Below are 14,291 nucleotides of genomic sequence, written 5' to 3' on the forward strand. Positions count from 1 at the left end.
TTAATGGAGTGAACCATTAACTTTAATTAATCAACTGGTAGTTACCTTTTCAGTCGTGACCTTGGACAAGTCCTTGTAGAGAAGTTTGCGGATATATTCTTGAAGGGGAGGGCGCTTCTTCCTCACTGTTTTCTCGACAGGGGGTGGATTACAGTAATAGTATGCATTTTCCACCATTGTAACATAACGAGCATCTAAATGCATTGCTTGTTTCTTGCGCATCATTTGCTCCTAAAGAGATTGCATTAAAAGTGCTCAGCATTATTGACGCAAACAGCAAATCTTATTAAGGAATAAAGAATGACTTGAAGACATGTTTAGAGTAGAGTTCTGAAAAAGCACAGCAGGTCAGGCAGCATTCGAGGAGAAGGAGAATTGACATTTTGGGCAAAAGCCCTTCTCTTTTGCCTGAAACGTCAATTCTTCTGCTCCTCAGATGCTGCCTGACCTGCTGTGCTTTCCCAGTACCACACTCTCGACTTTAACCTCCAGCACCTGCAGTCCTTACTCTTGCCTTGAAGACATGTTTAACTGTACCATGAGTGCAAATGAGTATTTATGGTAGTAAACAGTGTCATGATTGAAAGTGAAGCCTATCCTTTCATCTCGGGGCAGCATGGGTGGCTCAGTGGTTAGCACTGCTGCTTCACAGTGCCAGGGACTGCGTGTGAAGTTTGCACATTCTCCCAGTGTCTGCATGTGTTCCCTCCCAGAATCCAAAGATGTGCAGGTCAGGTGAATTGGCCATGCTAAATTGCCCATAATGTTAGATGCATTAGTCAGAGGGAAATATAGGGTGGGGGAATGGGCCTGGGTGGGTTTCTCTTCGGAGGGTTGGTGTGGACTTGTTGGGCCGAGCAGCCTGTTTCCATACTGTCGGGAATCTAACCTAATCTCTGTAATTTGGGCTGACATCCACTTTAGATTGATGAAGCTTTACGTCTGGCTGGTGGAAGAAACTCTAAATGTACTTTTCAAATATTAGGAAGTGGCAGAGTAGAAAACAAATTTTCTGTGTGTAGCCATGCCTGACGCTTACACTGAGAACAAAAGCTGGCAAAAGATTATATTTCCAAATCAAACATTTTTGATCTCAAATTGAAAAATTCACCAATATCCAGAATGTTCAATATAGAAGTTGAATGCAAGTTTAAATTACCAACCCTCACATATAGAATAGAGCCAATCTTGAAATTAGCAGTGAGGGTCATCATTCTATTGTGGAAAACAACAAAGAAGAATTTTTTTCAAGAAATATATATTCTATTTTAAAAATACCCTCATTTTGACAGTAAACATATTTTGAGAATTTGTGTGAACAGGATTAATTACTCAAACCAAAATGCAAAGTAAGCACTTCTAACACCTCAAAAGAATACACAGGATTTGAGCATCATCTTACCATAAAACCGACTTCTTTAAACTTGAGAGCAATTTACAACATACAAATAGAACCATAAAAACTTGGACATAGACAGCTTTTAAAAAAAACCCATAAATTCATTCACCATCGTCAACACAGCCAGTTACAAAAGCAGTGATCAAATCACAAACTCACTTGAAGACAGTTCAAACACAGACTTAAATATGTAGAGTAAAATGTAACCTGTGCATTCCACAGAAAATAAGGGTCAGCAAAAGTATGTTGCTGATTCGTATTCTCACATCTTACCAAAAGAACACTTGTCCTCAAATGGGAATCAGGTGACCGGAAAAGAAAACGACCAGTTGTCTCCAGGAGTGTGCAGGCCATTTCAATATGGTGGTGGGAAAAATCAGCCAAGAGCATCTATTCATTGTAGAGAATAAAGAACATGGATCTTTTCTCTCATCAAGTGAAGAGTCTTTGATTTAGTTTATTGCATTATTGTATAAAAATAATAAACTGTTGCATTTATGAAATTACCACTATAAACATTTAAAAAGAAAGATGAGGGAGAACTAGGGAATTATAGACTAACTTAGTTTAACTTTGTCAGAAAGTTTCTAGAATTTATAATTGTGGATAGAGAGAATGAACGGTAGAGAAATCTGCATTTGATCAGAGAAACTTGGATCTACTGTTTTGTAGATGTTCATGAGAGCTTGCTAGCTAAAATTAAAGCTCAGAGCTAAATACAGGTTATTGACCTAGTTATGACATTAGCAGAGCAACAAAGTAGGAATAACTGCAGCTATTGTAGCAGGCAGACTATGACAAGTGGGATGCTGCAAGGATCTGGGTTGGGGTCTCAACTACATAGCTAATTAATTAATGGTTCAGATGATTGAACAGAAATCTACATATCCATGTTTGCTGGCAATGCATGGATAGTGCACTGCAATTAATGTACCTTAATGAAACAACATTAGGAGAGAGAAATCGGTAGATTGTGAGGGTGCAACTAAGGCAAAAGAATTTCAACGTAGACAAATAGTTCATCTATTCTGAAAGAAAGGATACTTCCTAAATGGTATAATCTAAAAACAGGGGAGGTCCAAAGTCACTTTGGAAGCCAGGAATGTAGATTTTTTTTTTAAAAATGACATGAACGAATACAGAGAATACTTTCTATAGGCAGAGAACTACAAATCAAGGAAGGGGGAGTTATGCAATACCTTGAATCATGTCTTGAGTACTAAGAGAAACTCAGAGCGCTACACTTCAGAAGGTTAGCAACACTAAAGGAGCATAAATCATTGACTGACTAGAATGATATCTGAACTGTAATAGTTAAGTTTCAAGACAGATTATGCAAACTAGTGTTGAATTCTTTGGAATTCAGTCAGTTGAAGGGTGATTTGACTGAATTTTTTTAAGATGTTAAGGGATACAGACAGGGTAAGTAGAACAACTATTTTCATTGGTTGGAGAGTTTTGGTTTGGAGAGGGGGAAATTGTCTAACAAGCTTCAGGAGCAAAATTGTGAAACACTTCTCAAATGTAAGAGGCAGTTGATGTTTAGAACACTCTTCTGCAAATGGCAATTAATTGTTCATTTTTATCTGAATCTAGACTTTTGTTCACCAAAAATTCAAGGTTTAGAGCAAAAATTGCAGATTAATCACAAGCTATGTTTCCAACAGTTAAGATTCTTGTACATAGCAGAGCATGAGTTATAATTTCTTTTCACTTTGCAGTATTTGATCTCATGTGTCACAAAATTTTGACCTTACTACCCATGTCAGTGCTAGGACAAAGTAACCTTAAGATAATAGATTCCACTCGACACTACTTTATAAACAAGAAGATATGCTCAGAAACGGTTCATTATTCTATCAAAGTTTTGTTCAACTAAAGATCACACAGATGGATAACATATGGATACAATCATTCCAGACTGACCTTTAGACAATGAAGTGAGTCGTTCTTCAAGAACATTTTAAACTTTGTTAATTCTCCGATGAACCGTACAGTTTTGTTTTTAGTTTCAATATTGATCTGATCCTTCTTCCTGACCTAAAGTGCATTATGAAACATGTGTTAAACTATATATGAATACTAATGACCCTCAGGCGCTTACAATACTATTGTTATACTATACTAACAAAGGTAATCAGTATTTTATCGTCCAGTCCATTACATACTGAATACTATTACAATGCTCTTACCTCACAAGAGCAAAATTAATTTGAAACAAACAGTTCTTTTGTACCAAATAATTAAAGAAGAATGCAAAGCAGTATTCTCCCAAAAAAAATCTAAAACCTACATGGAATCTGAAGTCTCCTTTTAACATGGCGCAAAGGTCTTCTGCCACATCCGTCATACATGGATATAAAGTGCCAACCAAACGGGCATAAAATGGAAGTAAGTCCAACCTAAAGGGGGTAGGAAGTTGTTAAATAATTAACTAAAATGAAGCATTCTATATACCAGGAACAGACTATTAATGCTAAATACTGTAAGAATTTCTTAAAAAACACATTTCTTGTTCCTAAACTATTATTTGAAACATTCAACATTAATAAAACATATGAAGAGTTTAGAGCACAATTAAACCTGACTTGAAACCAGATGACCTGATCATTCAACAAATGCACAGACTGTAAATATGTGTAGATTAACTGAAAAAAAGTGACTGATTTAACAAGGCAGTCAAAACAAAAATCACACCTTGATTATCAGTTCAACGGTAATCTTAGAAGTTGTTAACTCTAGTTTGTCTCTTTAATTAAAAAACAATTCTTTTTGGCATAAATTCAAAAGGTGAAGGAGGTCTATGTTGAGACCACGTCAGATGTGGGAGGTCTAGACCCAACTCAAAGAAAATCCTATAAGTAACAGCACCCTTATCCCAAAGGTCAAAATGACTCAATTCCCTCGTAGTTAGATCTTTTGTCTACAGCTTCACTCCACAGCTAATTTACTTTCACTATTGACAAACAAAGTCTACAGATCCAAAGTCTACAGATGTGAATAAATGAACTTCAGCATTGAAAGTGAGGGCTATCATAGAGTTTCTGCCAACCTACTTTTCAAATGTCAAAAACAGTTTTATTGTCACGTTGCCTGCATGTGATTTGCCCACCAACATGATGGCTGGTGCAACATTTGATTAGATCCCAGATGAACTCCCAAAATAATGTCTGGGTTGGCATTATTAGTAAGATGGTCTTACAAGTAAGAAGAATTATTTGCATAGCTTTATGAAGACCACGATATTTACAAGTAATATTGACCATAAAGCCACTACTAAGTGAGTGCAAAACAGAATGAATTCTGGCCAACAGAAAAGTTTTTATTACTTTTTTCTTTGAAAAGGCAGATTTGGGAATACAGTTCAATCTAACGTCTTGATCGCCAATGTCGTTCAGAACTGCCAGCAACAGCTGTGGTCAATTTTCAACATCCTGAATCTTTCAGAAAGCAACTTTGACTTGTGTGGTGACATAAATACATTAAGAGTGTGCTTAAGGTCAAATGGACAGACAGAATAAAATCGATTCCAAACAAAGTGAGATGCTCAAGTTAGCCAGCCTTTGCAATGTATATCTGCAGCAAGGGTAAACAGTTAATACTGTTTTCCAAACGCAGGCAGTTTTCTCAGATAAAAGGAGAGTACTTAAGTGATTAAGATTGTACAAGTGGACTACTGCAAGTTCTGCACGCCACAGCAATGCTCCACAGATACATTTTGCAATTTTTTAAAAAAAGAGTTTTCGGTCCGTGCACATAGAAAGCATCACTCCAGTTAAGAAGCTGAATTTGATGGTCAGGAACACAAGCTTAGCACAATTTTCAGTCACTCTGGCACAAAAATGTCACTATTAAAGAATCTTTCAACTAACTCTCTCAACTAGATTATTCCACATTTATAAAAAGTTACCGGTCTCATCAGATGATCAAGGCTTTTTAAGGATGCTTCAACTGCAGGTGCCTTTTAAAAATAGTACCAATCTGTCATGTACTGAAATGATCTTTTCCTGACCAACCAATCCATTCTTAAAAATGACTTAGAAGTACAACATAGTCAAGAAAATTTAACCTATGTACACTTTTAAAAACAATTCGCAAAAAAACCGTGGATTTTGCACATTTGATGTAATTAATCATTAACTCATTCTAAACCAGCATAAACTCTATGATAGCCCTCACTTTCAAAGCTGAAGTTCATTTATTCACATCACCCAACAATGGGGATGTATTACCAAACATGTAAAATCCCCATTATTGCAGTAAACAAACTTATTACAAACCAGATCTGAAACACATCATTAGAGAACTAACCACATTAAACAGCAAGACTATAAAAGAAAACCATGTCTACACTAGTTTCATTATATACTGAATGCATTCCTCAATTATTTGCAAGTGCATGAAGAATTTTTAAATTGTAATTTCACACAGTTCTCCAGTACAGGACAAAGATTCTGCAGCACAAAATAGAATTTGTTCTACCCTGTTCATGTTCTGTATCTGCATCAGTCCTAATCCCACTTCTCTAGGTCATATCTTTGCTGCGAATACCAACTCACCGTATATTCCACATCTACACATTTCTCTTTGGAAAAAAGTTTACTCCTTGTTTAATGCAAAATCTTTCAGTGAATTTTACAGCACCCATGTTCCCTCACTTTAGGCCACTTAATTACAGTCAATATGTTCTTAATTCTAAAATATGCACTGTAATCTCAGTTTCAAAAGAACAGGCCTCAAGAGTAACCATGGGCCAGCTGGTCACACTCTTGGCTTTGAGCCAGAGGGATATGGGTTGATGTACACCCCCAGAAACTTATGCACCTAATTTAAGCTGACACTTTATTGGGATACTACACTGTTAGAGATACAATTTTTTGATTGAGAAATAAAAGCAAGGCTCCCTTTACACACAAATTGATGTAAAAGTTCCTTTGTCACTATTTGAAGAAGAGGTAAGGAGTTTATCCCATATGTCCTGGACAACTGAAATAACTCAATATTATTCAAGAAAGCCATAAAGCACTGGAAGCTCATCTGGTCTGGTAGCATCTGTACAAAGGAAACAGAGTTAACATCCAACCTTCAAAAGAAATTAATCTTCCCCACAAAGTGAATATGTAAGATTAGTTCTGTATGGAAATAAAAGAAACAATAATCTACTACAAAACAGATACAAATAAGACATGATTAGAAAAATAACCATACTAAGTAACCATTAGCAATGAAAATAGTCATTCATGCTTTCATTCCTCAATTGACACAAAAAACAGGTTTTCTGGTTTTTAATCTCGATAATGTCTGTGGGATCTTGTTGTCTAAGGTAATTGCCAGATTTCCTGCATGACATTAGTGGCTTCACTTTAAAAGTTCTTCAGTGACTGTGAATATCCATCTTTCTATTATTCTAAGTCTCATTTCATATTGGTGGTTTCTCACACCAAGTACATTCAAGTGAATGCACTCTACCTTCACAACTAATTGAAGACAATTCCTATAGTATGGAATGAAAAGTTGCAATGTGATAGTAATCCACTGCATTTTTACCCAGGATTTACACTGACTCACCATTGCATTTCACCTCATATTTTACACCCCCTGCCACTCTCACAAAGTTAGATATCTGAAACCAGTGATGTAGTACTGGGACAAAACCATCTGAGAAACCTTTTATCTATCAGTCACCTTTTCATCCTTTCAGACAGCTTTAACCTCATTTGTTATTTGTCTGCACCCCAGTACAGTTCTGTACACTTCTTCGCCAATGGAGTCCTTCCATATTTTGCCAAGAGCTTATTGATATGGTCATCTACTGCATTTCCCACATAAACCCACCAACCATCTCACCAAGTACAACCTTCCTTGTAGAAATCCTTGTTGGCTGCTTCCAAATATTTTCTATTCATCTAGATATTTAGTAATTTAATCTTCAAACATTTCAAAGGCTGCCCTGTCACATGTCGATTAGCTCTCTTTCTCCAAACAGGTGGTTCATTGGCCTCATGCCAGGCACATAGAATGCATTTCTCTATGAGAACCCTGTAATATAACTGAGCAATTCAAAATTACTTTATCACAGAATGCTGGATGTAATTAATCCCACACAGGCACTCTGCCCTCCTTCAACCTAATTAACTATTCTAACAGTTTGTTAAAAAAAATTGCACATTTATGTTTTCTACAATTCAGGAATTACTATTTTTCAATTTCCTCTCCTCTTCTATAGGCACTATTCCAATTACTCAGGGGAAATCTGTGTGCAATGGTAATATCTGTCGAATTTAATTGAGCACAGACAGGCAAGAACACAGCAAGCCAGGCAGCATCAGGAGGTGTAGAAATCGACGTTTTGGGTGCAACCCTTCTTCAGGGCTGGGTCCTGAAGAAATTAATTGAGTGTCAGGCTGAAGTTTTGCGGTAGAAGATTGAATCTCACACTGGCAGATGATGGAATTTGAATGACTGGACATTTCTGCAATTAAAAATTGAAATAACTATCATATTCATTCATTTCTTTCAGGCAAGAAGCCCTTATCTGGTCTTCTGACTCCCAGTGTGGTTAACCTTTCAACAGCCTGACAAGGCTATTCGCCACAACTAAGCGAAAGGATGAATCCAGACAGACCATCAGCATTGCTTAAGGCATTGGAAATTACACCAGCAGAACCAGCCCCACTAACCATTAAACATCCACCTTATAAACATTCTGTACCAAAATTGGGAAAGCTGTTCCACAGATCAGTCAAGAAGCAGTGCGACAGACTAAGACATTCAACACTGCACAAAATCAAAGACCACCATCACCACCTGAGTACACTGTCTGACTGGCAGGAGGCAGTCTCACAAATATCCCAGTCTGACCCATGAGCCCAGCACATCAGTGCCATCTTCAGGTAAAAGTGGGTGAAATGGATTTTGATTCATGGGTACTGACCCCAGTACGGGGTTGGAAGAGAACAGTGACCACAGCATAGTAGAGGAGAAAGTGAGGACTGCAGATGCTGGAGATCAGAGCTGAAAATGTGTTGCTGGAAAAGCACAGCAAGTCAGGCAGCATCCAAGGAGCAGGAGAATCGACGTTTCAGGCATGAGCCCTTCTTCAGGAATGAGGAAAGTGTGTCCAGCAGGCTAAGATAAAAGGTGAGGGACTTGGGGGAGGGGCGTTGGAAATGCAATAGGTGGAAGGAGGTCAAGGTGAGGGTGATAGGCCGGAGTGGTGGGGGGGGGGGGGGGAAAGAGAGGTCAGGAAGAAGATTGCAGGTTAGGAAGGCGGTGCTGAGTTCGAGAGATTTGACTGAGACAAGGTGGGGGGAGGGGGAATGAGGAAACAGGAGAAATCTGAGTTCATCCCTTGGGGTTGGAGGTTCCTAGGCGGAAGATGAGGCACTCTTCCTCCAATCGTCATGTTGCTATGGTCTGGCGATGGAGGAGTCCAAGGACCTGCATGTCCTTGGTGGAGTAGAAGGGGGAGTTGAAGTGTTGAGCCACGGGGTGGTTGGGTTGGTTGGTCCGGGTGTCCAGAGGTGTTCTCTGAAACGTTCCGCAAGTAGACGGCCTGACTCCCCAATATAGAGGAGGCCACATCGGGTGCAGCGGATGCAGTAAATGATGTGCGTGGAGGTGCAGGTGAATTTGTGGCGGATATGGAAGGATCCCTTGGGGCTTTGGAGGGAAGTAAGGGGGGAGGTGTGGGCGCAAGTTTTGCATTTCTTGCGGTTGCAGGGGAAGGTGCAGGGAGTGGAGGTTGGGTTGGTGGGGGGTGTGGACCTGATGAGGGAGTCACGGAGGGAGTGGTCTTTTCGGTATGCTGATAGGGGAGGGGAGGGAAATATATCCCTGGTGGTGCGGTCCGTTTGGAGGTGGTGGAAATGACGATGGATGATACGATGTATATGGAGGTTGGTGGGGTGGTAGGTGAGGACCAGTGGGGTTCTGTCCTGGTGGCAATTGGAGGGGCGGGGCTCAAGGGCGGAGGAGCGAAAAGTGGAGGAGATGCAGTGGAGGGCATCATCGATCATGTCTGGGGGGAAATTGCGGTCTTTGAAGCACGGTAGAATTTAGTATTCAGTTTAGTGGGAGGGTAGTGAATCTGTGGAATTCTTTAATTCTGAGGACTGTAGATGTTGGGTTGTTAAGTATATTCAAGGCTGAGACAGAGATTTTTGACCAGTAAGGGAATCAAGGACTTTGGGAAGGCGGCAGGAAAGTGGAGTTGAGGGTTATCAGATGAGCCATTTTCTCACTCAATCTGTTTCACCATTCAACAGGCTGAACGGACCTTTTTCCTGCTCTTACATCTTATGATCAGAACGAGCCTTACCCTCAGCCAAGCTGTTCTTGTAGAGCTACAAAACCAGTTGCTATCTGACCGGCATTCAAACCATTCACGTACAGTTTGCCGACAAAAAAAAAGAAAAATTCCAATCCAATTAATCGCCACACTATCATAAATAAAATGATGAAAGGGGTGGCCAATAGCGCTATCAAGCAGCACTTGCAAAGGAATGACCTACTCACTGCTTCCAGTTTTGATTCCAACAGGGCCACTAGACTGCTAACATCATTAACGTCATGGTCCAAACATGGACAAACGCACTGAAATCCAGGAGGGAGGTGAGAGTGATTGCCTTTAACATAAAGGCAACATTGGCAGTATCCTTAGCAAAACTAGAAATCCGTTGAAATCAAGGAAACAATCCTCCAGTAGTTGGAGTCATATCGAGCAGAAAGAGGTTGGCTGTGGCTGTCAGAGGATAATCATCTCAGTCCCAGGACATTTCTTCAGGGTCATGTCCTAGGCCCAACCATCATCATCTGCTTCAACAATGACTTTCCCTCCATCAGAAGGTCAGGAGTGGGGATGGTCATTGATGATTAGACAACATTTAGCAACATTTGCCACTTGTCAGAAGATGAAGCAGTCCAAGTTCATATGTAGCAAGATCTGAACAACATCCAATTTGGGTTGATAGGTAGCAAGTCACAATCACACAAACTAAGTGCCACCCAAAGGCAATCCCCAAAAAGAGTGACTAACCATCTCACTGGTTCTTGAGGTTTTTTTTAAAACAAGCATCGTCATTGTTTTAAAGCAGGAGAGCACTTACACACAGTGTGGTCCGCAAAGTGAAGCGGAAAAGTGAAAATTACCTTTTCATCATCTTCTGTGATGTTGGTTGAAGGTTATACATTGGACAGAATATCAGGAATAACTTCCCTACTGTTTCTTAAAATACTGCCACAGAGATTTTCCACTCTCATCTCTCTCCACAGTTGCTGCCAGACTAGAGTTTCTCCAGCACTTTGTTTGTGTCCCTTTTCTCCTAATTGTTCCTCACTGTGCGAATAAGAACTGGGTAATTGTGTTAATCTTATTCATTGCCATGATCCATCCATAAATTTCCTCTTGCATGTCCTTGCATGTACCACAAAAGGGCCTGTGGTACAATCTCACTAGAGTATCAGAACATCATATCAATAGTTGGATCACTAAGTCAGGATGGAATTCCTATGCCCCAACTATGGAACATCAAAAGTAGAATGAAACTTTATAATATGAAATGCAGTATTCAATCAAATTCCCATAATTTTTTGGTAAGGTAGCCCTTATTTCCTCCAGTTCTACTCAAATCAAAGCCTAAACAAGATGTTGAATTGCACACAGAATACTGGAAAAATATATTCCAGAAGAAATAGGCCGCGTAGTTGTAGCACAGAAATAAATTGTTCTATGATATAATACATACAAATTCAGATGAAGGACAGCATACATTATGCTCACGGCAAAAAGATGGCCTCTTGTGCCCTCTACTGTAAAATGCAGCTGGTTACAATCAAATAAATGTTCTGATACTCAGCAAGGCACATAAACTATAAATACAAGACCATGTAATTTACAATACGCAATTTCTTGTTAGAACAAACTAAAGCTCACCTTAAAGGCAACTATAAAGAAATCGCTGGCCACTGTGCATTGGTTTTGGGTGGGTTTTGGTTTTGTTTTAAACTCATTATTTCTACCAAAAACTGGTCTCAACACCGGGTCTCATGATAATTGCACAGAACTGACTGACCCAATAGGAAGCTCACCCACTTATAGCATATAACTTCTGATGCACTAGGTGGAGGAGTCTCTAAAGTCAGAATGCATCACATGAAATAAGGTTGTAGTCATTCAGAGCATTTCGTCAATTCATTCCTAGGATGTGGACATCACTTACTGTACCAAGATTCATTGAACATCCCTAATTTCCTTTGAGAAAGTGATGGTGAACTGCCTTCTTGAACTGCTACTCTTAATATGGTATGAGAGAGGGATTTTCATAATTTTGACACTGTAACAGTGAATGAACAACAATGTAATTTCAAGTCAGGATGGTGTACAGCTTGAAGGAATATTGCAGGTCGTGGTGTTCCCATGTGTCTGTTGCCCATGTCCTTCAAGACAGTATGGGTATGGATGGTATTTTTGAAGGAGTATGGGTAAGTTGCTGAATTGTATCGTGTACATGCAACTTTCCAATTGGCTGAGAGAAGAATATTGCATCTATGAGTAACAAACTGCAGTAATGAACACCATTATTCAGGTATTTTAAAAGAATGAAACTCTTGCATTTATAATAATGTTTCATGGCCTCAGATAACCCCAAAAGACTTTGTAATCTATGAAGTGTAGTCATCTTTTTAAAGCACGGGACAAGTTACATACAGCAAAACCCACAAGCAGCAACGTGAAAATGGCCAGATCATCTGCTTCAGTAATGTTGGTTGAAGAAGGAATATTGGCTAGGATAGTAGGGGATAACTCCCCTACTGTTCCTTGAAATAGTGCCATAGGATCTTTCACATCCATCATAGACTAATTTATCATCTGAAAGACAGCACCTCCAAATTAGCACTCCTTCAGTAATTGTATTATACAGGTACAGAGAATGAGAACAGATGTAGTCATTCAGCCTTCGACCCTGCCATGCAATTCATTATGATCATGTTTGCTCATCCAACTCAATGGTCTGTTACCACTTTTACCTCATATCCTTTCATCCCTTTAGCCAAGGGCTATATTCAACTTCTTCAATGTTTTAGCCTTGACTGCTTTCATTGAACTCCACAAGCCAACCGTGGCTGTAAACAGTTAGGGCAATTTAAAACACATTACATTTTCCCTTTCTTTAAAAACGTACACAAGCATCCACCACCTAGAAGGACAGGAACAGCAATGCCATGCAAATAACATTACGTCCAAACTCCCTTCTTAGACTTGGATGAATAATGGTCGTTCCTTACAGGATACTGACAACAGCCTAGAATTCCTTCCAAATGCCAGTGTGGGAATATCAGCAGCAGCAGCAGCAGAACTGCAGTAGGGCATGGAGAAAGATTCACGTCCACTTTCTCAAGGCAACTAAGTTGGTTATTAGAAGTAGTCTTTGCCCATGACATCCACATCCCAAGATCAAGAAAAACGCAAAACTTTCTTCCCATGTAAATCCATCAAAAAGTGCCACAACAAACAAACACCAACCTCTGCCGAGGCACAGTGAACAGGGCTCGGACCAACTTCCTTCGATTGGCTTTCGTATTCATGTTCATGCAGAAATCCATTGCAGCCTGAGTAAAAAGAAATAAAAAGATTTGATGATTCACAAGTTCTTTTACATTCAGCGATCATTAAAAAATGATTGCAATTCATTCATCCTCTAGGTCCATTGTTACCAAGATGATTTAATTCCACTAAAACAGAATATGGATAATTTATAGGAGTCCCCATCATTCAGGGAGGGGATAAATTTCAGTCATGGGGCATCGCACACCTTGGTTCAGAGAGCGCATGAGGCAGGGACTATAGGATCTTTGAAGAGAAAATTTAATTGACAATTGATAAACAAGACCGAAGCAGGATAGAGGTTAATTTTGGATTCTTGGACTGCAAAGAACCACCTACATATTCCACATGGTTAACAGCAGATAAGTGAAGTCTTGCATACAAAGAAATGGAAGCTGCACAATTCTGCAGAAGCTTTGAAGTGAAATGAGACTCAGAAAGTACCTTGTCTATAAGGTCCCGGTTGACACAGTTAGGCAGCTGCTGTAGGAAAGCATCCACGATTAGTTTCAGATGAGAACCAGTGCTGGCTTCTTCTTCATCTTGCTCTGCGATATAATTACCAAATATCAGCGAGGAAAAAGGTACTGTCTTATATAGAAATTGGATCAGTGAAAGGAGGAGTAAAGTAATTTTATTGAGTCTATATCTAAACTTTGCTACATTTCAGTGAGGACACAAGGCATTAATAAAAAACAAATCAGAGCACAAGTAGGCATTCTGGCTCCTCAAGCCTGCCCTGCCATTCAATGAGATCATGTCTCAATTTGCCCCAGGTCTCAACTCCTCTTTCATGCCAGCACTTCCTCGCCTATAGCTCACCAGTATTTTAGAAAATCTAACTCTTTTCTGATTACTTTCAGTGATACAACCTCCAGAGCTCTCTGGGAGGTAGGGAATTCCAGCCATTCGTGACCCTCAGAGAAGGAATTTCTTTGCATCTCCATTTTAAAATCAGTGTCCCCTTATTATGTGACTATGTCCACTAGTTCAAACATCTTTATATCCCCTGTCAAGTCCCCTCAAAATCTTGTTTTATAGAACAGTACAGGACTGGAACAAGCCCTTCCAATCACTGTCTGTGCTGACAGTGATGTCTTTCTAAACTAATCCCATCTACCTGCACATGAAACATACCCCTCTATTCTCTGCCTGTTTATGTATCTGCCCACATGTGTCTTAAATGTTGTGAGCAACCGTGATCTACCACTTCTCCTGGCAGTATCTTCCAGGCACCTATCACCCTCTGTGTAAAAGCCTTTCCTCACACATCTCAATAAAATAGTT

The 14,291-nt window shown here is 39.5% G+C and overlaps 1 protein-coding gene across 2 annotated transcripts in view; it reads right to left on the bottom strand.

The window, feature by feature from the left end:
- The window catches only part of upf2 (UPF2 regulator of nonsense mediated mRNA decay), a 106,435-nt gene that overhangs the window by 61,974 nt on the left and 30,170 nt on the right, over nucleotides 1-14,291 (bottom strand). For both annotated transcript variants that reach the window (XM_072563026.1, XM_072563027.1), the window contains 6 exons: nucleotides 13,449-13,552; nucleotides 12,924-13,009; nucleotides 3,693-3,801; nucleotides 3,326-3,439; nucleotides 1,673-1,789; nucleotides 46-231 (listed from right to left, as the gene is read on the bottom strand). In XM_072563026.1, the coding sequence (XP_072419127.1) occupies nucleotides 46-231; nucleotides 1,673-1,789; nucleotides 3,326-3,439; nucleotides 3,693-3,801; nucleotides 12,924-13,009; nucleotides 13,449-13,552 (716 nt within the window). The remainder of the gene's footprint in view (nucleotides 1-45; nucleotides 232-1,672; nucleotides 1,790-3,325; nucleotides 3,440-3,692; nucleotides 3,802-12,923; nucleotides 13,010-13,448; nucleotides 13,553-14,291) is intronic.

This window comes from Chiloscyllium punctatum, chromosome 44 (genome assembly GCF_047496795.1).
Source record: "Chiloscyllium punctatum isolate Juve2018m chromosome 44, sChiPun1.3, whole genome shotgun sequence".
In the NCBI taxonomy this organism is placed as follows: Eukaryota; Metazoa; Chordata; class Chondrichthyes; order Orectolobiformes; family Hemiscylliidae; genus Chiloscyllium; species Chiloscyllium punctatum.